General features: G+C 47.7%; 2 protein-coding genes across 7 annotated transcripts in view; one reads left to right on the top strand and one right to left on the bottom strand.

Annotated features, from left to right (window-relative positions):
• The first annotated feature begins 35 nt into the window (after positions 1–35).
• On the top strand, positions 36–17,252 carry LOC108023541 (E3 ubiquitin-protein ligase HECW2). Of its 3 annotated transcripts, XM_017093111.3 has the most exons (5): positions 36–754; positions 815–3,309; positions 3,376–3,542; positions 14,092–14,280; positions 14,502–17,252. In XM_017093111.3, the coding sequence occupies exons 1-5, from the start codon at positions 379–381 to the stop codon at positions 15,574–15,576; spliced, it is 4,302 nt and encodes a 1,433-aa protein (XP_016948600.2). In that variant the 5' UTR covers positions 36–378; the 3' UTR covers positions 15,577–17,252. The 3 variants fall into 3 exon arrangements, with proteins under 3 accessions (XP_016948600.2, XP_043949558.1, XP_050740968.1); XM_044093623.2 differs by lacking the exons at positions 36–754; positions 815–3,309; positions 3,376–3,542 and adding an exon at positions 8,402–9,065; XM_050885011.1 differs by lacking the exons at positions 36–754; positions 815–3,309; positions 3,376–3,542 and adding an exon at positions 11,102–11,295.
• A 582-nt stretch (positions 17,253–17,834) lies between these two features.
• The window catches only part of LOC108023405 (tyrosine-protein phosphatase non-receptor type 9), a 35,092-nt gene continuing 27,142 nt past the window's right edge, over positions 17,835–25,784 (bottom strand). For all 4 annotated transcript variants that reach the window (XM_044093625.2, XM_017092856.3, XM_017092859.3 and 1 more), the window contains 5 exons: positions 21,828–22,726; positions 21,402–21,562; positions 21,105–21,334; positions 20,824–21,031; positions 17,835–20,763 (listed from right to left, as the gene is read on the bottom strand). In XM_044093625.2, the coding sequence (XP_043949560.1) occupies positions 20,537–20,763; positions 20,824–21,031; positions 21,105–21,334; positions 21,402–21,562; positions 21,828–22,726 (1,725 nt within the window). In that variant the 3' untranslated portion in view covers positions 17,835–20,536. The remainder of the gene's footprint in view (positions 20,764–20,823; positions 21,032–21,104; positions 21,335–21,401; positions 21,563–21,827; positions 22,727–25,784) is intronic.

Consider the following 25,784-nt stretch of genomic DNA (forward strand, 5'->3'; position numbering starts at 1 on the left):
GGCAGTGGTACCGTAGCAGCGTGCGGGCAAATCACAGCATTGCCATCCGGTTACACTGGCTGCGCGTAGAAAATATTTTGTAGCTTTTTAATTACAAAAACTTTAATTAACAATTGATAAGAGAAAAAGTCGGAAAAATAGAGACACCAGTCTAATGGCAGTGAGCACGGAGATGCGCGGGTCGAAGGGCAGCAAAGGTCACAACGCCGAAGTAGAGCATCTGCAGCTGTAACTGTAACCGTTAACCCTGGGTAGGGCGCGGGGGCAGGGTGGCATTGCTGGTAGGGGTAGGGGTGGTGGACGCAGCGGAAGAGGAAGAGCGGTGGGGACGCCAAGCGGAAGAGAAAGAGCACATCTCGGGCTCCGGAGGCCAGCGAAATGGAGCCACCAGCTGCTCCGGTGGCCCTAAAGCCCCTGGCAGCATCCTCGTCATGCCTGGCGGACAGGAGCCCAGGGGATCCCATAGCAGCCAGGTCGCAGGAGGAGGAGGAAGAAGAAGAGGAGGAAGACGATGAGGACGAGGAGGATGATCCCAAGGAGGAGGAGGCCTTCTACGAGGCGCGCAACGGCAACGAAAGCGATGAACTGGAGCAGGCCTTCCAGAGCGCCCTCACCCTGACTAACGATGTCCAGGTGAGTGTCAGCGAGGCCGAGGTAAAGGAGCAGGAACAGGAGCAGTCACTGCCATCTGGCAATCAGGAAACGGAGGAGCAGCTGGGGGCCTGCGCCCTGGCCAGCCCACCAAGTGAAGCATGTGAGTAACTGGAGAACACCACGCCAAGTCAGCCACTTTACCTTTCCGCCCTACTTTCAGCGCCCAAGGAGGTGAAACCCGCGGAGGCCAGGGAGACCAGAGAGCCCCGCCACCAGACCCTGCTCTCCACCAAATCCTGCGAGACGCCGGCCAACAATGCCACGCTGTCGCCCACTAACTCCTACAACGGCAGCATCGGCAGCGATGGCGGCAGCAGCGTGGGCGGTGGCGCCCGCCGCAAGTCCTGGACACTGTCGCCCCAAAGCGGCGGCTCCACGCCACTCAGCGGCGCCAAAAAAAAGACGAAGGCAGGTGCTCCACCCGCCACCACACTGTCGAATGCCAATGGAGACGGCTTCAACCTGTGGGTGGCTCGCGAATGCTTCGAAACCGTGCCCGCCGAGATGGTGGACACCCTGAGCATGGCTGAAGTGGACGAGGAGGTCGAGGAGGAGGAGGACGAGGAGGCGGCTGCTGTGGAGAGCCTGCTGGGGGCCGCCGCTGCCCTTCAGGCCAGTACCCATGTGCAGCGTCGTCAGCAGCAACAACAGCAACAGAAGCAGCAGCAACACCATCACCATCTCCGCCAGCCTTCGCCGCCGCAGCATCGTCCGCTGGAGCGCTCCTGGCCGCCTCGGGCCGTTGGTCGGGACCTAAAGCTGCAGGGCGATGTCTTCCAGTTCGACATCCTGGACACGGACGAGCGACTGGCCGAGGATATGGTCCAGGGCAGTGGCAGTTCGAATAACTCACCCCTGGCCACGCCACCCGTGCGATTCAAGCCACTGCTGAAGAAGAAAATTGGTCCGGACAGCTACATCAACACGATCAGCACACAAAAGGTGCCGGTTAACCAGAGCTATGAGTTTCCCACCTTCCCCAGTTCCTCGGGTGTCGGATCCTCGTCGCCAAACAGTCTGCAATTCCCGTATCTGCGTCAGCACCGTCCGCTCACCCGTGCCCTGTCCAACGGCAAGGCCAGCTCATCGGAGGAGCAAGCCTCGCCACGTCTACTGCTGTCACCAAAACGCCCGCGAAGTCCTCCCTCGGGCTGCTCCACGCGCAGTGCCTCTCCGCTGGATCTCAGTCTGAGTCCGGAGCAGCACTCGCCCACCAGGGGTAGGGGAGTGGGTGGAGCCCTTCAGGATGCGGTGCCTCCAGGAACGCCAACCTTCCACGGCCAGCGACCGCAGCAGCGTCTGCTCAAGCGCGTGGGCGGCGGAGCTGGAGCTGGTACCGCAGGAGGAACCACTGGATCGCCCCTGGTATGTCCGCCCACGCCCACTCACCATGCCCGACGGCATGCCCGCCTCCAAGCCGTCACTGCCAACTCCAGCCTCGCCAGCGGCGGAGGGATCCAGGTCCCATCGGATCCCCCAGCCGTCTCTAGTCATTTGGATTACGTCTACCGGCACGATGGTGCCCAGGAGCAGAGTCAGGAGCCGCCGGACGAAGTGGTGCACATTAGCAGCACACGCCTGCCCTCCATCCCAGAACGCAGTGCAGCAGCAGCCGCTGCGGCGGCGGCAGCAGCAGCTGGAGCAGCTCTAATGGAGCCGGGGTCGGGCACGGTGTCCGGATCAAGCGGAAGTGGAGCCGCGGGAGAGCCACCACTGCCGCCCGCTTGGGAGGCGCGCATGGATAGCCACGGACGCATCTTCTACATCGACCACACAACGCGGACGACCTCCTGGCAGCGACCAGGAGCCGCGCCCAGTGGTGGACCAGCGGGAAGAGAGCAGCACCATCGCCAACAGCTGGACAGACGGTATCAGAGCATCCGCCGCACCATAACTAATGAGAGCAGAGCCGCGCAGCTTTATAACCTGCCACCATCGGCCACTAGCAGCGCCAATCCCGGTGCTCCTGCTGCTCCTCCACCCGCCTCGGCCATCCATCCCGCTATCCTGATGCTCTGCCGTCCGGATTTCTACTCCCTGCTGCACACCAACGAAGCTGCGCTGGCCATCTACAACCGAAATGCTGCGCTAAAGCACATGGTCATGCGCATCCGTCGGGATCCGCAGTGCTTCCAGCGGTACCAGTACAACAAGGATCTGGTGGCGCTGGTCAACACCTTCGCCCAGATGAGCCGGGAGCTGCCCTCCTGCTGGGAGACCAAGCTGGATCAGTCGGGCAAGCAGTTCTTCATCGACCACCAGCACCGGCGCACCTCGTTCATGGATCCCCGCCTGCCGGTCGAGTGTCCGCGTGTGGTGCGCCATCGCCAGCAGCATCCGCAACAACAGCCGGGCGTGGGCTACTACTACCCGGATCTGGTGGACGGCAACTGCTTGTCGGCCACCAGTGGGCATATTAATGCCAGTCCCGGCTCCTCGGTGTCCGGAGTCCCGCCCCTGCCGCCGCCCAGGCCCTCATCGTCCTCGTCGTCCTCCGCCAGGAGCAGCCATGGACATGGCCACAACTGCACCACCACGGCAGCCATCGCCTGTGCCCTCAGCATGGATCGCTCGACAGGCGGAGCAGCCGGAATGGCCGGCGTGGGGGCCACGGCAGCCGGGTACGAGGATGTGCCCATTGCATACAACGAAAAGGTGTGTCTTTTGATTTCTCCCAATCCTCTTAATGCCTTTTAAATGAATCTCCGTTTCACTTCTAAGGTTATCGCCTTTCTGCGCCAGCCGAACATCCTGGAGATCCTGCGAGAGCGCCAGGGCCAGCACACCATGTCCCGCCCGCTCCGAGAGAAAATCAATATCCTGCGGGTGGAGGGTGTTCCCGCTCTCGAGAGATTGGGCCATGACCTACAACTAACCATTTTGCTGAGGTGAGTGCATCGAACTGGTTTTTTAAGCATAATCGATAAGTTCTTACCAACTTTAAATTGGTTTGTGGTCGAATACTTTAATTTATGCATTACAATATGTATTTTAAAGGAGGGTCAAATTTATCAATTGTGATTTAAACATAACATAATTTCTACTACTTTGGTAATGTGTGGTTGAATTTTCTATTATTCTACATTAAAATTTTTCTCTTTTACGAGGGTCAAAATTTTAGCCCATTTTCATGTTCCATTTGTCCGTATTTCCAATGGTTTTCAAAACATGAACCCAAAACTGCACTTCCAGGTCCCATAGCTTGGGTAATTTCCTTCCGATTTTGAAGATTGATATCTCTATGAGTTTGTGGTTGCATTTTCTATTATTCTACATTAAAATTTGTCTCTTTTACGAGGGTCAAAATTTTATCCCATTTTCATGTTCCATTTGTCCTTATTTCCAATGGTTTTCGGAATAGGAACCCAAAACTGCACTTCCAGGTCCCATAACTTGGGTAATTTCCTCCCGATTTTGAAGATTGATACCTCTATGAGTTTGTAGCTTCATTTTCTATTATTCTTCATTTAAGTTTGTCTCGGAATAGGAACCCCAAACTGCACTTCCAGGTCCCATAACTTGGGTAACTTCCTCCCGATTTTGAAGATTGATACCTCTATGAGTTTGTAGTTGCATTTTCTATTAATCTACATTTAAGTTTGTCTCTTTTACGAGGGTCAAAATTTTAGGCCATGTTCAAGTTCGACTTTTCTGTATTTCCTATGGTTTTCGGAATAGGTACCCAAACTTGAACTTGAAATTTAAAAATTTCATAGTTTGGGTAATGCGTAGATATCTTGAATTCAATTTATTTAGCTTACTATCTCTTTGAATCAATATTTTGTTGTGGCTTCCACCTGCCAGACAGCTGGAAGCCCTCGGAGCTGCCGCGGTGCTAATGAACCCCTCGCAGTGGTCCCGCTCACATGACGCACCGGTGGCCGTCAGCCAGTAGCTCCACCTGCACTTGACGAAGGTCCCCCAGCGCCAGGGCGAGTCCAAGTCCAAATCGGAGTCCGAATGCGAATCCACCTGGCCTGAAATTGCATTGGTGCGTCATTTTCGTGGCTCGGTGCGGATTAGTTTGGTTTTGGCTGTGGATGTGGTGTGGGTTTTTGACTTCGGCTCTGTGGCTGTTGGCTTCAATCGATTTTGGCGGCGGTCCTGCTTGAGTGCTCCGCGAGCGAGTGTGTGTGTGGTTTAATTGCTTTTGAAAACCGTGTCGAAGGTTGTTGGCTAATTTTCCGAAACGCCAAACACGTCCAACAAAGCAAACGGACCAAGCACCTCACCACCTACCCACGGCAAGGCTGGCACTTCGTCTTGGCTTCTAATCTCATTGCTTATTGTCTAATTGGCCGTGTTTCTTCAAAAGCACTCACATCCACCGCCCGCCCCGACCACAAAAATTGAGGAACTGCATCCGACGTGCAGTGTGCTGGCCTTAATCTTAATCCCAATCTCGGCGCCGGCAAAATCGGAATGGAAATGGAAATTGAAGTCGAGAGATTAAGCTCTCAACTTGTCGATATTCCGCGGCGGCCACCAACAGTTCCGATCGAGCCATTTAATTGCATTTCAATTAGCCAAATTGTCGAGCCTCATTGGGAAAAGAGCCGTGGGAGTTTTCCCCTCGTTGTAGAGGAAATATACAGAGGGGCATAAATACTTCTGGTAGAGCAGGCGTCCTTGTAGATAGGGAAAACAAAGGAGCAGAGCCAACAAAAACGTTCAAAGTGCCCGTAAATAGTTTGTAATTGCTTTAAAGTTCAAATTCTGATAGGAAGTCAGCATAACCTGAACTTTAAACTGAAATTTAAGAGGATAAGAGTTCAAAAGGGTCACAAGAATATAAGATCTAATTAGAGTTTTATAAGGATTCTTGGTCTTGCCTTCATAAAATTATAATATTAAAGAACCATTCTTAAAAATTCAATAAAATATTAGTGGTTTTTAAGGATAGTGAAAGTACATATGTTTGATAAAAAATGAAGCTCAAAATATATGATTGATAGCATTTTGAAGAGTGTGAACTATGTCCGTCAGCAAAGGGCCCAAAATAAAATATTGAAACTCAACCTCTCGACTGGTCCATAAGAGACGTATTGCATCGTTAGGAATTCCAGCTAACAAGCTTGTTAGGAGAATTATTTACACAAGCATTCGAAACCGCTCGGATTGGGGAAACACACGAAGCGGATTGCACAACTCCCCGTAGGACAGGCTTAGATCAGAAAGCGCAGCCCCGGACAATCTGCACTTGGCCATTACTCATAGGTTCGGATGAGGTAACCCCACGGCCCACTGCCACCCCTTTCTCGAGCCAGTGAGCAATTAATAAGCCATCTATTTACCCACACATTTCGCCAGTTGGCTAAATGCCGTTCATTGGTGGATTACCTGAAAACAATTCCGATAACTGCAGATGGTTATTTATTGAGCGATCTTGGATGTATTTACTGCCTGGCTGGGACATTCCAAGTTCGGGGCAGCCACGCCCCTTTGCGGCAGGGCAACGCCCTAAAGCCACAGCAGCTGCCCCATAAACTTGGCACTCTCCCCACTAATCCGCTATTATGCCCCTTGCCCGGCTCCCAATTTAACCCAATTCCAAATGAAGCATAATTTATTGGCGAAGCGGGGAGCGAAGACTAGCTGCGCAGCCATAGCAACTCCAATTCCATTTCCAATTCCGAGTCCCCAACGATCGTCTTTCTTCCAGGCGGGGGTGTGGCCGTGTCGTCATCGTCATCAGCCAGTATTATCATTATCATTGGCACCCTCGCCCGTAGTCTCTAGTCGCTCTGGTAATCGTCATCATTGAACTTCGTCGCTGTCGCCAAGGCACTGACAAGTTTGGAATGATCTTTCCTGGGGTATATCTCTGTTCGCTAAAGAATAATAATACTAAAAAAAACTGTACTTTATTAATCTAATTTATTATAATCAGTGTTGGGAAAGGCACTGTTTCTGTGAACCCAAAAAAAAGACAATATTTAAAAGAATACATTTATTAAATGATATAGATGCAGAACTTAATATTTTTTAAAACTGTACCCATCCAACAGGGTTTCTAAAAAAGTAGGTGTAAAGCATTCACATAGACAGTGTTGGAAAATGCTTTATTTCTGTTTTATTAATACATCCGATTTCTGTTGAACACTGATTGCATAAAAGGCATATAAAATAGTAAAAAATGTATTATTAGATTAGATAACGAAGTCTTAAGGGTATTGGAATTGTCACTTGGTTGTTTTGGAGCAGGAAGTTGTCGGTGGAGTTGGGTTAACTGCTGTTTGCCTTTTAAATTTGACCCGTAGAAGGGAAGGTTCGATTTTTCTAGTTTTTGCCGTTGTTCGCTGCTTGTTTACAGTTCATTGGGCTTTTGGGCGGCTGCGCATGCGTGCATGCGCTTAATTTTGGACGCGGACATGGGATCAATGAGGCACTGGAGCATTGGGGGATGGGGGCATTGGGGCAGGGCAGGAAGGGCAGCCAGGCAGGCAGCCATGGAGACAGTGGCCGGCGTCTGTTTGTGGTGTGTTTTCGCGTTCTGTTGTGGCTGGCTTCCGTTTTGGGGCGTGCTAACTGCGGGGCGTGGCACTAGTTCCAGTTAGAAAGGGAGTGGGAGTGGTGGTTTCAGTCGCTGCCGTCGTCGTCGTCGTCGTCGTCGTCGTCGTCGTCGTTCTCGTGGCGGAGTGATGAGCGGACAATTATAACCATGACCAACGCCACACACTCACCCAGCAAACGCCATGCGAGTGGCTCGCCATCGCTGGCATGGGGCTGTCGTCGATCGTTTGAAGTGCACTCCTCATGGGGGTGACTCAATCCCGATCGGTGGCAGCGAGTGCCGATTCCGAATCCGAATCCGAGCCCAAACCCAAACACGAGCAAGAGACCGAATCCGACCCCAACACACACCCGAAGTCATGCCGGCAACAGCTGACGGGCGGCACAGTGTGTCCAGGTCTTTTGGTTTTCAGGCCTTGGTATCTTAAGCAGAAGGTATCTAGGTATCTAGATGATGTCTTAAAGCAGTTCACAAACTATCTTAATCCTCCATTGCAAAGGAAACTATTCGCTTGGAAACGAATCTTTTGTTAGGGTTTCCAGAAGCCAGGGTTCAGTTACTATAAAGAACATGATATATGGTATAATAAGAAGCCTTCAAGAACTCCTCAATTAAGTTACAAGTAGTATATCTTGAAATATCATTCCTTAAAGAGTTTTCTAGATACCAAATAAAATAAATATATTAACCTTTGTTAGTTATGGGAAGATAAGGAACCTTAAGAAGAAGTACTTTCTCTTGAATATCATTCCTAGAAATGATTTCTAGGTAGACAGATGACAAATATTAATATAAACATTTTTTAAAACTTATTCTTGTTAGGGCTATATTTTCTTCGAGATCATCATAGTATTTTAATTGCTTCAGAAAGTTTTAAGAACTAGTTTTTTATGCATGTTATCTGGAATTTTGATGGGTTTTTAAAAATATGTTTTTGTACATTTTTTTTGTAATTGTTTTTCTCACAATTGATCTTGTAAAATCTACTTTCAACTATGGTATTTAATGGAGCCTGGCAGTTTTAGCAATCCATGCATTGCATTTAAGACTATTCTGAGACCCCTGACCACTCGTACCTCAGTCTTGACCCCTTCCGCTGACCACTGTGCCGCCGCGCTGCTACTGGGAGTTCGGCGGCGGCGCTGCACCGCGATCGCCGCCTTGCACAAAGCCGAAAAACAAAAACACCAGCGAAACCGAAACCAAAACAGAACTGAACGACGAAAAGCCGACCGAAAGCAGCACCAGCACCAGCGAATAATTAAATAATTTCCTTTGCCGCCCAAATTGAATTGAATTTCATATTTATCGGCTCGGCGGCTAGGCAAACGCCAGCATTCTGCCACCGTCGGCCACTGGGGAAGCATACGCCGAGCTCAACCACCCCACACCCAATACCGCACAGCATGTACCACAGGGCGCATGCTGCACAGCTTTCGATCGCCGTAGACCCCTCCGCCTGGAGAGTTGGAGCTCTGTTCTACTACACTTTCTGTAGTTCATGTGCATAGTTTTGTTTTGTTTATCTGTGACTCCGCCGGCTAGCGCTCGTCGCCGCTGCCGCCGCTTCTGCCGCTTCTGCCGCCTCGTTGCGGCGGGCTCCGTTTTGTCGTCGCATAGTGAGCTTCCACCACCAGAAGCGCTTCAACAGCCGCAGCGCGAGCACACGTCGCCCCGTTTCCGATTCGCGGCCCAGCACAACCGATTCCAACCGATACCGCCCCTACTGGTACTGTCCGTTAACCGGTTCGCGCCCGCTCCCCTCCGGCTGGCGAAGTAACCGCAAGGAGCCAACTCTGCGGCGTCCTCAGTGATGGTCAACTCCCCGGTGCTCCAGGCTTTGGGCGCACAACAAGATGGGCTTTCTGTCGAAGGCTGCCTACATCGTGTGGGCCGTGTAAGTAGCTCGAGTGGCAGTAGAAACCCCTTGAAAACCCCCTGGAAAACATAACGATGGGCTGGAAAGTACCCTCGGAGTAGCAAGCGATCGGTTTAAGGGAACTTTTTTCTTTAAGTCACAACACTTTTGAGGAACCCCAAACTCGTATCAACCGCATAAGTGTGTTCCCCAAAGATACCAATTTACCATTTACTGTGGTTGGATATACTGCCGAAAACAGTACTAGGTGGAATTTGGAACCAAGGAGAGGCTCTACTGTATGTTAATAGATCAATTCCTATTTTATATTAATTTAACTATATATAAATTTTTAAAATATTTAGAATATTTAAAAGGATGAAGAGTAGTCGGGATATTTTATATAAGCTAAATTCTAGCTCAAAAGTTACATTTTCTTCTGGTAGCTAATCCGTATTATTACACTTATTCAACCTATTTATTGGATTTTTAAGTAATCGTTATATAATCAACTCCTTTGATAGAATTTAGTATATAACCCCTCAGATTAGAAGTATAAAGAAAAGGTAATAACGAGAGTTTCAACTCGGAAGTTAAGCTCATTTCCGACATCTTCACTTATTATTAGCCCATAGATTCTGTCTTATTTTTGCGGTATCCTAATTACTGGAGTTTTTTAATAAGACTGCATCTAGTTTCCTTCCCTGAGATGCTACTCATAAGTAGCAGCTGTATGCCCAATCCAAGTACTCTTTGTTATTTCACAATAATCTAATACTTTGTTTTTGAGTCACCCGAGAAGTGTTTGCTCATCTCTGCCCAGTCTCCCGCCCCCCATGCACTTGCCGCGAGTAGTGGCTGGGCTTCATAGAAGTGCAGCGCATGCAGAACGAGATCACATCCTGTTCCACAGCCCCAGCCCCCTTTGCACCCCGCGCTGCATCCGACTTTGTTTACCATTCCGCCGGGCCTGCACTTTTCTGTCCGCGCAGATCGGGTTCCAGCCGCCGACTCCTCCGGGTCCCATTCCGTTCCCACGTTGCGGCTCTGGCCCTCCGGTCCGCGGATCCCCGACTCCAGTTCCCCTGGCTCCGGGAATGCTCAGGAATGCTGCGGAATGCCAAGTAAACAGTTCGCACAATTACGAGTAGTTTGTGGGACGGCGATGTGGGAACCCATCACCCATCTCCCATCTCCCATCTCCCATCACAGTTCTCTGTCCATCCCAACGGCTCTATTTTTCTGGCGGGTGTCCGGTTGCGGAGCTCCCTGTCACTGGATCCCTGAGGCTCGAGGACATGTGGCTAGTCGGTTAGGGTCGAGTGGTGCGTTCACATTACCCAATTACTTTTTGGGCCGAGCACTTGGCCTGTACTTATCGGGACATACATTTTACCAATTAGTGGGGCAGTGTTGTAACTATTCTGAGTGATTTTGGATTAGATTTCGCTTGCCCAAGAGTTTTATGTGGACTGCTCGTTTAGACGGTTTTAAAGGGGGAAGTGCTCGAAAACCTTTCATAATTTTAATACTTTAAAATATATTTTACTGCTTCTTCGGTAGTTGTTTAAAGATTATAAATTCATTATTATATATAGATATATTGATTGTTAATAATATACTCAAATTTTCAAAATCATATATCATTTTTAAATGGTACTCTCGTGCATAAAAAATTATTTTTCTTATTACATTGATAGTTAACATTTCCCACAGAGTGAGGTTGATAGGATAGCGTGGGTGTTGAGATATTATATTCTCTGGCGTAAGACCACATTCCTTTGCCAATCGTTGGAAATGAAACATATTAGGTGCATATTCCTGGAAACTAAAACAGCTCTCCGCAGAAACCAAATGGAAAATATCATAACAAAAGTAATATCCAACCCCGCAAACGCGCCCAGAGGCGGTCGAAGACCCAATGGGTTAAGGCTCCATTATCGCCGCCGCGCTTATCAGCTTATCGCGGTATCTGCCGCCCTCCTACTGCCCCAGTGCATCTGGTGGTGGTGCAGCTCGGAGTGGAATCGAATCGGAGCGAGCACCAGGTGGGAGCCCAACTCAGTCGCCTGGCTGCCTCAGTTGGATTGGGATTCGATATAGCCGAGGTTATCGCTGGTGATTCGGGCCTCTACCTAGCTTTGTGTTTTTTCGGTTCCTGGCTTTTTGTGAATTTAGTGCACTGCTAATTGAGAATCCATTTCGGATTTACAGCCCTCCAAATGGGTCTCTTCTCCAAGTTCGTCTACACCTTCCACATGTGGGAGAAGTACGTGAGTCGCCGCATAAACATATTCAAATGCTGTTTTGCTGCCCCGACCAGCATAAAGCGCCCCGCTGCCTTATCATATCATGTTTCATATACGCGGATGGGTACAGCTCGCGGCAATTCCAAATATTAGCGAATAATTTGTGGAATGTGGGTGAAGTCGGTGGTGCATTCATAGGTATATGATGGGATGTAAAATGTGCTGGGGAACTGAAGGGGACTGTTGTGTCTTTGGTCTTCGAGAGCTTGCTCGCGGGTAAACTGTATTTCTTCAGAAAAATCCTACTGTGATCTATACTTTCGAAAGTTATGAGCAGATCATCTGAACATTAATAAAACACCCTATTTATGAGAAAAATGTGGAGTTCGAAGCCGAAACAGCAATGTTAGATCATCTGATCCAATTACCATCAATTATTATTATAAATAACGTAGAACAGTTCCGCTGTGGTTAATATTAGGTAAACATTTTATATATAGCGAGTACTTCTTGTTTTATATATATAAATACTTCAATTGTGATATAATGTAAAGTGAGTGCCTTGTTTTGGGATATAATATAGTCAGATCCTGAGAGGATAAACAATTGATTTCCTCAAGCAAACGCTTCAGTGGATCATTCAGTGTCAGGGTGACTAGTTCCGATGGGAAAGAGTATAGTAAAGGTAATCAGCGGTCAATCGTGCCCAGAGAAAGAGCCGTTCTCCAGATATGAAAGCCAATCCCTTGGCGTTTCCGTGCTTACGCGGCCTTTCTTCGGGCGCAGTCAGTGACCCGGAGCGATTGCATCAAGTGTTTATGGATCCCCGCCGTCCGGCCACGCCCACCGCCCACGGCCTATCGCCCAAAGCCCCGCAGAAAGGCGATCGACGGCTCTTTGTTGGTGTTTGAAGTGGGTGTCACCGCAGAGCCACTTGCCTTTGCGCGCCTTTATTTTCCGGGGGCTCTGTTCTCGCCACTTAATTTGCGTTAATTGCGGCTTCCTGTTCCAATAATTTTGCAAGAATTTCACTAGGCTAGTAATTCGGAGGTAATTTGACACGGCATGTGTGCGGCCATTAATCGATCCGCTTCCATTTCCATCTGCCCAAAAGCACTGCTAATGAGCCCCGAAGGAGGGGGCCCAATTGCCGAATTAGTCACTTCCGAGCGGGCGATAATTGCGGGCAAACGCCTGCTTTGTCACTATCCACTCGATGCGATACGGGCCGATCCAATGCGATCCGATCGCTCCCCCCGAAAAATTAGTTACTTGTTCGTGGCGACCGCGGCTGACCGCCATAATTCGCGTTATTAATTGGCCAATTTTCAGTTTCAAGTTGAAGGCCGCCGCGGCAAAAGCAAAAGGCGCGACCAAACGGCAATTTAGCTGCGGACTAACTACTTAGAATCGGAATAGTTAATACAGCTGGGCAAAAAGCCAGGGAAAAGTGTGTTCTGGCTTCTGGGCGAAGGTCGCCTTTGACCTAATCGATTGCACTGATTGGCAGCCGGCAGCCGGCGGCCGAGCGATTCTTCCGCCTGGCGGTGAGAAATCTTTGGCGGTCTTTGGCCGCGGCAGAGGGGGCGTGGCCCGCCGGGGGCGGAAGAAAGACTGCGCCGGGCTCGTCTAAAAAGTGTACTCTAGGCGCGCGCATTGATGCCCCTGACAAATCACTTGCCCCCCGACCTTTCGCATTGGTCATCTCTGGCCTCTGGCCTCTGGTCTCCGGTCTCCGGTCTGCGGTCTGATTTCATCGCCGCTGAATTCGATGCAAATGGATCGACGCCAGAATCGGTTCTATCACTCTGTTCGCAGTACATGTGTCGCCGAGTGACGTGCCGGCCAGCTGCAATCGTATGATTTTCAAGTGAACAAGTGTTTAGGGATTGGTGCGTAGTTGGATTTTAGCAACCATTGTGGGGAGCAGTTAGCTGGGGGACTTCGATTGATTGTTATTACATTTCTCAGATATTAAATGGGTTCTTAATGCAGTTAGTTCGGTAGTTCGGAAGTCCATTTTGAATGCACAGATATTATACTTTTTAAGATACCATGTTCTTTAGGAAGTAGCCAATTCTGAGGACTCAATCTTATTGGCTTCGAGTATTTTGATTTAAATACATTACTCAAAAGTAGGCACAAGTGCACGTACCACTGTGCTGTTTGAGATACAGTGTTTCAAAATGTTCTATGGCCTTAGGAATGTCCATGGTTTGGTGTGGATTCTGTACTACAGAACACTTCCTTTTTGAATCTATAAATCTAAGAATATGCATGAGGAAATTCACTTTAATGAGCCTATTATAAAAGGTGTATAAGGATACCATATTATAATATGACCTGTGTATGATTCATTATGGTTTGAAATTATATTTAATAATGGTCTATGATCGTTTAAAGTTATTCATTTTTTGCCATCATTAAATTAGATACTCAAAGATATAACATGGTGATATGTTCTTTGCATGATACATTTCGGCACTGTTGCTCGATTTCTCTCGGTGGGAGTCCATATGGCATCCAAAGTCCGAACCGCATTTATCTCCTTTGTCCGCTATCGGCGCTATCAATCGCCGTTCGGACCGGCGTCCTTTCCGGGCTGTCGGATGTGCTGGGGCTCTGCCGCGTGGGGCTAATCAATTGTCGGATTAGCCGTGAGCCGTCAAAAGCGCCGCTGGAAAATGACGCCACCAACGGCGGAGAGTTCTGGCCGCAGATTTATGGCCCCGTAGCTAATCGCTGTCTTCCCATTGAGTGCAACTAATTTTAGCTCGTATCTAACGATTTTCCACCTCCTATCTCCTCCCACGCAGCCTGTTTGAGCAGGAGATCATGAGCTATGTTCCTATCGAAGAGCGCAGCCCGCAGGGATCGCCGGTCCTGAGTTCCCGGATGCCGCAGCGGGCGCCGCCTCCGTTCCGCAGGGACTTCGAGGCCAAGCTGCGCAGCTTCTACCGCAAACTGGAGTCCAAGGGCTACGGCCAGGGGCCCCACAAGCTAAAGTGAGTATCCGGGGTGGGAAAATGGGTTCTAAGGGGCATCATACACTTTAACTGCGAAGGAACAGTAATGTAAAATAGTATATCTTCGATTCTTAAACTCTATAACAATGAACTACTAAAAAGTTTCAGTGTGCGAAGCCCCTTAAGCTAAGACAAACCAGCTGAGACCCTGAAACACTCCCAGGATGGAGCCAAACTAATGCGGTAATCTCTCTTTCCAGACTGCACATCCGCCGCAGCCACCTGCTGGAGGACGCCTTCCGCCGCATCATGTCCGCCAACAAGAAGGACCTGCAGCGCGGCCGCCTCGCCGTGCTCTGGGACACGGAGGAGGGCCTGGACTACGGCGGGCCCTCGCGCGAGTTCTTCTTCCTGCTGTCCCGCGAGCTGTTCAACCCGTACTACGGCCTGTTCGAGTACTCGGCCAACGACACGTACACGGTGCAGGTGTCGCCGCTGTCGGCCTTCGTAGACAACTGCCACGACTGGTTCCGCTTCAGCGGCCGGGTGCTGGGCCTGGCCCTGGTGCACCAGTACCTGCTGGACGCCTTCTTCACGCGACCCTTCTACAAGGCGCTGCTGCGCCTGCCGGTGGCGCTCAGCGACCTGGAGTCGCTGGACAACGAGTTCCATCAGTCGCTGCAGTGGATACGCGACAACGACATCGGCACCGGCGTGGATCTGGGCCTCACGTTCTGCGTCACCGAGGAGTTGCTCGGCCGCGTGGTGGAGCGCGAACTGAAGCCCGGCGGCAAGAACATCATTGTCAACGAGAAGAACAAGAAGGAGTACCTGGAGCGCATGATCAAGTGGCGGCTGGAGCGCGGCGTCCAGGAGCAGACCGAGTCGCTGGTGCGCGGCTTCTACGAGGTGGTCGACTCGCGCCTCGTCTCCGTCTTCGATGCCCGGGAACTGGAGCTGGTGATCGCCGGCACCGCCGAGATAGACACCAACGACTGGCGCCTTAACACGGAGTACCGCTCCGGCTACCACGACAACCACCAGGTGATCGTGTGGTTCTGGCAGGTCATCGAGCGCTTCAGCAACGAGCAGCGCCTGCGGCTGCTGCAGTTCGTGACAGGCACCTCGAGCATTCCCTACGAGGGCTTCTCCGCGCTGCGCGGATCGACAGGCCCGCGGCGCTTTTGCATCGAGAAGTGGGGCAAGCCGAACGCCCTGCCCCGCGCCCACACCTGCTTCAACCGGCTGGACCTGCCGCCCTATCCCACGCCCGAGCTGCTCTACGAGAAGCTGCTGCTGGCCGTCGAGGAGACCAACACGTTCGGCATCGAGTAGGCACGTGATATTGCACCTCAGCCTCACCTTGTTGCACCCACAGAAACACCCCAAAACGCTTTATTTCGATTTTAGAAGTTTTTTATAACTTGCCTAAGTGTAGGAATTCGGGGTGATGCAGAAATCCCAGGAGCTTGACCTAGAGTTTGTTATGAGATGTATTGAATTGAAGGCAATCGGCATTTTAAATGTTTCTTACTAGGTTTCCATTGCCAATCCCCAATATTCTCCGAAAAGATTACCGAATATGAACCTGTTGAACTTCCTTAGGGCAAACTGCGGCATTTCAAATATTCTTACTTCTTAAAATTATTTGGTTTCAAATGCGTATGCTTGAATATACTACGATTTATATAAGATGTTAGGTAACTGAGATGGACTTCTTAATCTTTTGGTACTCCATACTTGTTAGCTATTTCTAGGCTTCCTAATTTTGTATAAATTTACTAGGATTTCTGCAACGCCCCGGGTTGTACTGTAGTTATTTATATACGTAGGTTACCCGTCCCCTTAAAAAAGAAAGAAAGAAACGTGAAAAGCCTAGCCATAGACAGACTCGCTACTTTAGGCATGTCACCCCTAGTTCGTAGATAATTTGCCTTTGCCTTCGTTTGCCGTTCACTGAATGGAAGTGTTACCTCAAGAGCAAAACGGCTTGCCAGCGCCGCCAGTCATTAGTCCTAAGATCTACACCCTGTATAACCCCTAAGCCTAAGGATCCTTCGCTTGACTCTCTGCCTGACTTACAATCGAATTCGAAACGATGCCAACTGCCTCTAGAGAAATTTTCAAAGCGAAAACGCTGCTCCGGCAGATTCGGATACAGATACGAACGCTGTTGAACAGGCCCCAAAGAATGATGACGAGAGCAGAGCAACTCTACTACGCCAATACTTAACTAGCTTATAATGTTGTCTTAGCCTTAACTCGAATTCCAACTCAAATTTGAACACTCCCTAGATGTGTGCATTCCAAAATAAGCGTATTGTGGATGTCAGTTATTATATAGCATATATATATATTACTCCCCCTCTCTCCTTCAACCCAAAAAGTACGTAAATTGTTTTTTAATTTATGTACGAACCCTTTGACTATCTGTGCGGAAGTTTCCCTGTGCATCCCGCCTGTCACTTGACCAAATCTCTGGCCAGGATGGACTGCACATGGCAGCTCCCAGCGGGTCTATATGGTATATTATATATACAACAATTGGCTGCTGTTTTGCCAACGATTACAAATTGGTCCAGTGCGTTGCTTCGGCTTTATTGGTTCTTTCGGCGCATATAATTATACGGATTATATATTTAACGAAAACATACAAAATTCCAAAACGTAGCTAAATAATTGAAAACAAAAGAAAAAACTTTTTTATTATTACTAGTATTAATCGAAAGCGAGAACGGAACGAAAAGATAACTAAATGGTGATTTGTTTACATGTATTTTTGGCATTAGTTAATACGGAAAGCGAAAGAGACGGAGAACCGGAGATGGAGAGAGACAGAGCGATAGACATGGAGTCAGTGAAAGAGACAGAGATAGGAAGATATAAAACGCTTTTTGAACTACTTATTGATAAATGAATTGTTTTAAAGAATTATTAATGTGCGTGTATTTATGAACAAATTAACTATAATTATTAACAAATAAATGTGAGCCTTTTACTTCGAAAGCAAAGCTGTGATTGTTGTGGTTATTTATGAATCAACGGTCCCAGGTTTGAAGAGCCAACAACCTTATAAATGTACGCCACGGTCAAGATATCGTCACTTTCAGGCTCAAAATTGTTAAGATAGCGCCATTTTCAGGCTCATTTTGGCAACGCACAATATTGTCAAGATAGCGTCACTTTCAGGCTCAAAATTGTCAAGATAGCGCCATTTTCAGGCTCTAAATTGTCAAGATAGCGACATTTTCAGGCTCATTTTGGCAACGCACAATATTGTCAAGATAGCGTCACTTTCAGGCTTAAATTTGTCAAGATAGCGTCACTTTCAGGCTCAAAATTGTCAAGATAGCGACATTTTCAGGCTCATTTTGGCAACGCACAATATTGTCAAGATAGCGTCACTTTCAGGCTCAAAATTGTCAAGATAGCGACATTTTCAGGCTCATTTTGGCAGCGCACGACATGGTCAAGATAGCGCCATTTTCAGGCTCAATTTGCATACGCATATTTCGGCAAAACCTACCATTTCTTACCACACGTTTAAAATGCCCAAAAAAATACCCCCAATAAATCCGCTGAAACGAGCCAAATGTATTCAATTTTCTATATATTTTATCCACAATTTTCTTTTTTACTTTTATTTGTTTTTAACTGCAAAATGCATTTTGCTTTTACATCAAGTTATTTTGGTTTTGTTTGTCTTCTTGAAAGGATAACATACTTATATGCCCTTAAATATTATGCGACCATTTCTCTAGGCTAAGACTTCCGTGTTTTGGGTTCTTGGACTGGATCTTGGACTGGTTTGCCGGTGTCTGTACAGTGTGTCTCCCTGTGGTTTTGAGCTGGTTCAGTGGATTACCGGATTACTTGATAGCTGGATTGGTGGAGATTAGTCGTATTCTCTTATGCAAGTGCGCGACAAATGCGAGTATTCAATATGCGGGAAAAAGTGGCGACGGGGGATGCTAGTTAGTGGATAGATCTAGTCAAGAGTTGGTTAAGGGTGGGCTGGATCGATCGATCTTGTGAGTGGCTTTCGATTTTGCGGTGCATGTTGTGCGCAGCAAAGCTTTCTGAAAGCATCGTGACACAGGCAACACTTCTGAGTACTCGTACTAGGTAATTCTCTTCACACCTCGCTTGAACGGAGAACAAAGGCTTGTGACTCTAGCTAAGTTTAAATTACACTTGAAGAAATTTTGCTAATTTTCATACATGTGTTAGTACATAGATATATATCTAAACATATATATATATATATATTAAATAAATTCTTTCCTCCACTCCGCGCCAGGAGCCTACAAAAAATATTTATAGTTATCATCGTGGTATCTTTGGGTCTCCTTGTTCGGGTTTTTCGATTATATGCAGTATGATCTCTGTGTGTCAAGCATTATAAAAATAGAACGCCCATCGATCTGGGAGGTGAGTATTCATATTCATTAATCGTTATGCGATCTGGTTAGGTTTCTTGTTCTTTGTTTCTCTCGGAAAAGGCCTTTGAAAGAATTGAAAGTGGTTCTGTTCTGCGACTGCGATCAAGCATTCTGTGGAGTATACATGCGACTCAATGGTCTGACTTGACTGGCTGTGCGAGGAGTGTCTGTGGCTCCAATTTCGACTTGCATTTCATTCGGGTTGATCACAGCTTTTACAATTCTAATGATATACGTGTGAGTGGTAGAGTGTGTGTATGGAGAGTGTGTTTGCTTCTTCTTGGAGCACAGTGCGGGCTATCTTTGAATTCGCACCAAAATACTATATATTTCGTAGGTATTCGTATTTACATGCATGCAAACATGATGAGAAAAAAAACGTATATATTTATCTTTCTTGCAGATGTGTGTCGCAGTATATGCACTTAATTTCTTTATATATATAAATATTTATAATACTTTCGCGAAGATGCACGAAGAAAATGCATTCTGTCCGACTTACATACACATAATTACACTTAATATTTCGTTTTTCGTTCGAGAAAGCTGCCATTCTTGTGACTTGATTCATCATTTTATATAGATCTTGTTATTTAAAAAAGTAATACAAAATATGTTTGGTTTTCCTTCATTTACTCTCATTACGATTGCTAGATCCGTTTTAGATTCGCTTGGCATATGAAATATGTAGGAAAGAAGGCATGTCAGATATTTGTTTCTTATTTTCTGCTTTTGTGTAATACTCGCTTTCGGCGCTTTCAACTATTTGTGTTTAGTTGGTAAAAAAAATTTAAGTAAAATTCACTACGACCCTCTGCACGATAATACACTTATTTCGCTCTATTTATAAGTATCCGTAAAGAATTAGCAAAGAAAACAAAAAATGGGGTAAAAACAGAAGGAATACACATTTAACAGCTGGGAGGCGAAGAGTGGGTGGGGGCTTCGGTTGGGGTCACATCTGGAGAAGATGCGGCCAGGAGGGCAGCAGGCTGGAGAAGATCACTCCCCTCCCTTGGGCTATTTTCGTGGCAACAACATTGAACAGTGCTTAAATCTGATTTCCTCCGGTACTTCTATATTCGTTATACATATATTCGTATATATGCGGTACGTTGACCTAGGCATATGCTATATAGGTTATGTAACTATCTGGTTGCTTTTAGGAAACTCGCCCCGCGCCGTGGCTCCACGTGGGTTGAGATGGGGGCAAAATGCACAAGAAACGTCCGCTCCTCCGACTCTGACTCTCCGCCGGACGGTTTGATCCTGCTCCTCGTCCTCTTCCTCGTTCTCATCCTGATCCTTCGTTGTACTCCTCATCTTCATCTGCGGACTGTAGTTAACTTTGTCTTGATGGTTAAACACTCTTCGCTGATTATTTTCCAGCTTTTGCTTCGCTAATGCGGCTGGTTTTGATTTGTTTTGTTTCCTCTTTATTTTAGCTATTTGTTTTTCATTTAGTTTAAATTTAATTTAAATAATGTTTATATATAGATGTTTTTGCTATACAACTATAGCTTGGTATGTAATAATATTAAAAAAAAATAATAGATTAACGTAAATTGGTTACTCTACACTCTACACATTTCCAACTTTCTCGTACCTCGGAATCCGTCTGTGCTTGCCATCGCTCCTCACGCATCTTATATACCATATAGCATATCATATCATATTGTATCATAATCAGGACGAACATCTAGTCGGAAAAGTTACTCTCCAATTTGCAAGGTAAAACATACAATTATTCGGTTTCTCGTCCGTGTGTACCAATTTGCGAAGGTATAAAGTAAAAGTACTCTGTATACAAGTTGTTTTCCCGTCCGCTTGCGCAACAGACACCTGGAGGCGGCCTACTCCGAGTCCTGTTCGCGCTCATCGAAGCCGGCCAGGTCGACGGTCTGCAGCATGCCGCGCGAGTAGGCGTACTCGATGAGGGCCAGGTGGCAGAACACATACTGATCGGGCATCTGGATGGAGTAGGCGCGCTGCGAGCGGATCTTCTCCACGGTGCCGCGTATGTCCGCCGTGCCCACGTCCTCAAGCCGCGATATGCAAATGTCCAGGGTGATGAATGTGCCTGTGGATCGGAGGTGGGTCAGTGAATCTGCCGGCAGGGATGGGCCTCCGTTCGGCTCACCTGTTCGTCCAATGCCTGCACTGCAGTGCACCACAATGGGCGGTCCGCGGGCGTGGCCCGCCCAGGTGTCGCCCAGGGCGCTGACCATCTCCGCCTGCTTCTCGCGCACCTTCTGCAGGAAGTTCAGCATGGCCATGGCCGAGCTGGGCACCCCGTAGTCCGGCCAGCTGGTGAACTGCCAATGTGAGACATTGCGTATTTCGTCAGTCTGTTTGTGAAGTAAACGAAATACGAGTTAATCATAAAGTTCTCGGGTAGCTCGCCAGTTTGGGGGACTGCACCTTTATGTTTCTCAATTCCAACGAGGCCACCATATAGTCCTCGTTGCACTCAACGCTAATTGTTCGCACATGGTAGTCGCCAAACTCTAAGGAACTTTCTTCAGTCGGCTCCCAGTACTGGCCGCATTTAACGCGTCCGCGCTCCATAACGCGCGTCGTCATCACTATAACTAAACAATGTTGCTCCCAGATCATGCGCCAAAAGTCCTGGGATGTCTTTGGTAATGGACCTGTTGGCAAATCCAAAGTTCATTAGCTTGTAGTTCATAAATGGAAAGCCAGGTGGCTCACTCGCACCTTGAGTTGAAATATAGGCATTCTTCTGTTTGTAGCCATCGACGAAATTCGCATTTATGTAATCCGACGGCTCGTCGCCGTCTTCGTGGGCCAGTACCACGCGACTGTGGTCGTAGCAGAGGACGTCTGTGTAGCGATTCTTGGTCAGGTTGGCGCGCATCCTGCAGGGTTTCGAGAAAATTCGTTAAGTATTTAAATATTTGAGATAGGGGAATTGGAAATAAAATATAGCAAGCTTTCTGATGTAATGCGAAAAGCTGGAGAATTCGCTTTTGAATATGGGCAAGCCTTTGCCATAAGTTAACTCAATGTAAGAATATACAAATCGGGAATTCTTCAGAAAATTCTAACTATGTTGTTGCCTGAAGATCAGGCCTAAAAGATTTACGATATTTTGAAATGGTTCAGCAGGAAGTGCACACCCACCTCGCATGCAAAAAGGTGCCCTCGGGCGCCCTGTTCCGAATGTCCGCGTACTCCTTGATCAGCCCATGGCGACCGCGCTGCTTGACCATCTGGACAATCTGGTCGATGGGCTTCGGGTCGCCTTCCTGGCCGGCCAGACTGTCGTCGTCGCTGAAGCCGGACGAGGCGCTGCTCGGCGGATTCTCCGACCAGAACTCGCCGCCTCCGTTGGTGGTGGTGGTGCTGGTGGTGCCGCCAGTTGCTCCAGCTGCTCCTGCGGCCGTGGCGGCGGCGGTGCTGTTGTTCTCCGCCGCGCCACTCGTGTTGAGCTTGAGGGGATTGGCTGCTGTGGCGTTACTGCTGCTGCCGCTGCTGTTGTTCGCCTGACGGTGGCTGGGACTCAGTCCGTTGATTGTGATGTTTTCGTTGGGCTCGGAACTGCAGCTCACGGCCGACGCTGCCGCCGCGGACGCAGCTCCTCCGGCCGGGCCCACGCCATTGCTGACGGTCACCACGGTGGTATTGTTGTCGCCCAGCTGGTGGACGGCGCTGATTATCGTGGCTCCCGCAGTTGCCGCGGCCTCCGCCGACTCCGTGCCATTGGTGGCCACTGCCGCCGACCCAGTTGCAGAGCCCGACCCGGCCACACCCACGATATTGGCCAGCAGCTCGTCCTCACGATTCGTCATCGATTGGCGGCAGCTGAGCAACCATGTGGCGTGATCCACCTCCAGCGTGCCACCCAGGTGAATGGGCAGCGCCTTGCGCGGCACGTGCAGCGCCAACTGGGGCACCGATACAGTGAACACTCGCTCGCGCAGCTTCTCGCGCACGAACAGACGCAGGATCTTGAAGGGCGCCTTGAACCACAGCGGCGCCGTCACGATCAGCACCTTCTTCAGACGCGCCGGATAGCCGCCCTGGAATGGAAGTCGAATGTTTCCGGGATTAGAGCTGGTTATTGAAAGGACTATTATATTTAATTGTGATGTATCTTCTACAGCAGTACCCGTTTTGAAGTCCCCAACAGTTCCTAAATCAGCCAGGTTTTTGGTTTTATAACTTATAGTATAGTCTCTTGCTTAATAAGTGTGAAAAGGATATTAACATTTAAGACATCTTAGTCCATTGTCAAAAATTATTAAATTGGAGCTAAAAGTAATACTTTAGTGGAGCGAAAAAAATATATGTAAACAATATTAATGACTTCAAAAGAATCTTAATCAGCTGGGATCGAAAGGACATTAAAATCTAAGCCGTCTTCCCTAACGCTATTAAAAAATCGTTGTTATACCCAAAACTTTAAAAAAGAATTTAAAATAATCCTCTTAGCAGTTATTGCCTCTATAAACCCTTTAGGCACATTTCCCCGTATCTTTGGGCGTGCTTGCCATTAGCTTCGTCCCATTGTTATTGATTTTATGTCCCTAATTGACACTCGTGTCAAGATCAAAAGTAGGATTAATGTCCACGAGCTCAGTAAGCAATTAGGCGTTTCGCAGGAAGTTTTTAATGACACACAGTCGATAGACAAGACATCGTACTTTCGTTTTACCGAGAAGCACTTTGTGGCATCTGACATTTTTGTGCCATTTTCCCCAGAACTCCACTCTGCAGCTTTGATTTTGCATTCAAAGCGGCGATGACTGCGAACGTCTGCTGATGAAACTTTCTTATCACCCACCTCCCACGCACAGCCTGCAGTTTTCCCAGAAATATTGATAGTGAATACTCCTGTGCATCGGGCCAAAGAGGAGGAGGGGGAGGCGCATGACAAGCTCAGGCGTGGCAGAAGCCAGAGATACAATTTCCCATTTCCATTTCCAGGGAAACCTTCTGCAATAAACCAAGCTGACCTGCACATGGCACGAGTTCCGACTAAAAAGCTTTGTATTTATTAATTAACACGCAACCGAATGAAATGCCCTGGTTCTCTCTCTGTTGCCTCTTGCGCCGAGACCAACGGCAGAGGGGGTTCAAAAGAACAGACGCAGTTCTCGGAAAATTTAGAACACCGTTTGGGTTTAATCACAGAAACCACATCCCATAGTATAAGGCCAACTTTGATGCAGAGAAACCTTTATGTTCTTAGAAAGATTGTGTACTCAGAAAGATTGTCGAATCGATAAGGAATCTGCAAAAGGAACCTATGTGTCCTTAACAATTGCCATAAGTCCCAACCAACTTTGATAATCCAAAAGTAATTTCATGAGATCCTTTTACTTTCTTGTATACAAATTACGAGCTCTAGAGATCTCTTAAATGCAATGAAAAACTTATACAAACCAGAGCCACAGCTGCCAAATTTGCACCCAAAACTCTTTATGCACTGTTGACCTCAGCTGAGCATGGACTTTCGCCGCTAGTGAGCAAAGATACCTCATTTCTCGCCACCAGAGTGAGTCCTTGCCAGCTTACTTTCATAGTACACAAGCTTTCGGCTGACCACACGCAGCCCTGATTAAGTTGGAGGGCCGCGAGGTAGGCGGCTGGAGAAAACTGCGACAACATTCAACGGTTCGGCTGAGAACGAGGAAAAGTGGGTGGTGGTGGGCTGGTGGGGAGTGGAAAGCCAACCGGCAACCTTCACCCAGTTGGGCAAATGTTGAGCGAATTTCGTTGCGGCATTTTTCGTCGATGGCACATTGAGATACGGCAAAAACAACAAGTGGAAAACTTGGCTTCCCTCAAAGGTGAAATGTGATTTCCCAGCGAAAGAGAGAGCGGTATGTGCAGGTACAGGGAGAGGGGGTCGGTGAAAGAGAAAGGGGTGTGGGTGGGTTTGATTTTGATGTGTATGTAGACCCATGCGAACACATGCATGTACGATATATCATCCATGCCATCATTATTTAGTTTATTGGCCCCAAAAGCAGTGCAGCAAGCAGATTAAGGTCAGCGGGCAGTGGGAAAAAGAGGAAAAATCCACAGATAGTGCGGTAAAAGCAACAACAAGTGCACTTTAATTAAACGCACAATCACAACCAATATAAGCACACACACCCACACACCCGCTCACGCTTGTGCTCGTGGAAAATTTAATTAAAAGTTCTTTTCGCAGTTCACCTAAAAATATTGCGCTTCCCTGCTTGCCTCCATTGTTGGCCCAATAAATTCTAATTGCCAACATTTCAATTAAGTTGGGTGAACTTCCCAACACTGGCCCCCACGTATTTCTTCTTCTTCTGCTAAAGATTGCATCATCAAATCATACACACACGCAGAAATGCAGGCAGCACGCTCACACACACGCAACACACAACTTCCTTTCATCTTCTCAGTCTCAGTCTCCATCTTCATCTTCGTGTTCTCCCCTGCCCTGCCCCCTTTCTCATGCCTTCGTGTTGCCTTCCAGTTTGTTTTCATGTGCACTTTCACTTTGATCCCAGCACACACGCATGCGAACTTGCTTTCAGTGTTGCACAATCCCAATGTGTGTTATGCTGGAAAGTGGGCTATATTAATTTTCTTCTTCAAAGTAAAGGCTATTTACTTTTCTATTTCTTTTGGTAAAGATTACTTGCACAGACGCTTGGCCTATTAGGTACAGTTAATCCCAACACACTCGCAGAAAGCACGGTTTCTTTCAGTGCTGCACAATTTCTGAAGATGGCATGCAGGAAGTAGGCAATATTATTGTTAATTCTCTTCAAGCTGGTTTTAAAAACTTTATCATTTGCTTCCACCCTATGGATGCTTCTTAATAGTATTTCCATTATTCCAGTATTCCTTGTATAACCTATTATTTTCGAGCCCTTGTCGAAAGCCCTTTACATTTTGCACCTTAAATACTTTCCCTTCGTAATAAATAAGCATTAACTTTCCAAAGTTCGAAAGTAGGCAACGCAATTCATTACTATTTTAGTTTTTCCGTTTATATTCTATGAATTATTTCCCTGGAAAGTAGTTCTCATGTCCTTTAGTTGTCCAATTTGCATATCAGCAGTACTCGATAGAGCGAATAAATAATCGACTTTC

The sequence above is a fragment of the Drosophila biarmipes genome, chromosome X (genome assembly GCF_025231255.1).
Source record: "Drosophila biarmipes strain raj3 chromosome X, RU_DBia_V1.1, whole genome shotgun sequence".
NCBI lineage: Eukaryota > Metazoa > Arthropoda > Insecta > Diptera > Drosophilidae > Drosophila > Drosophila biarmipes.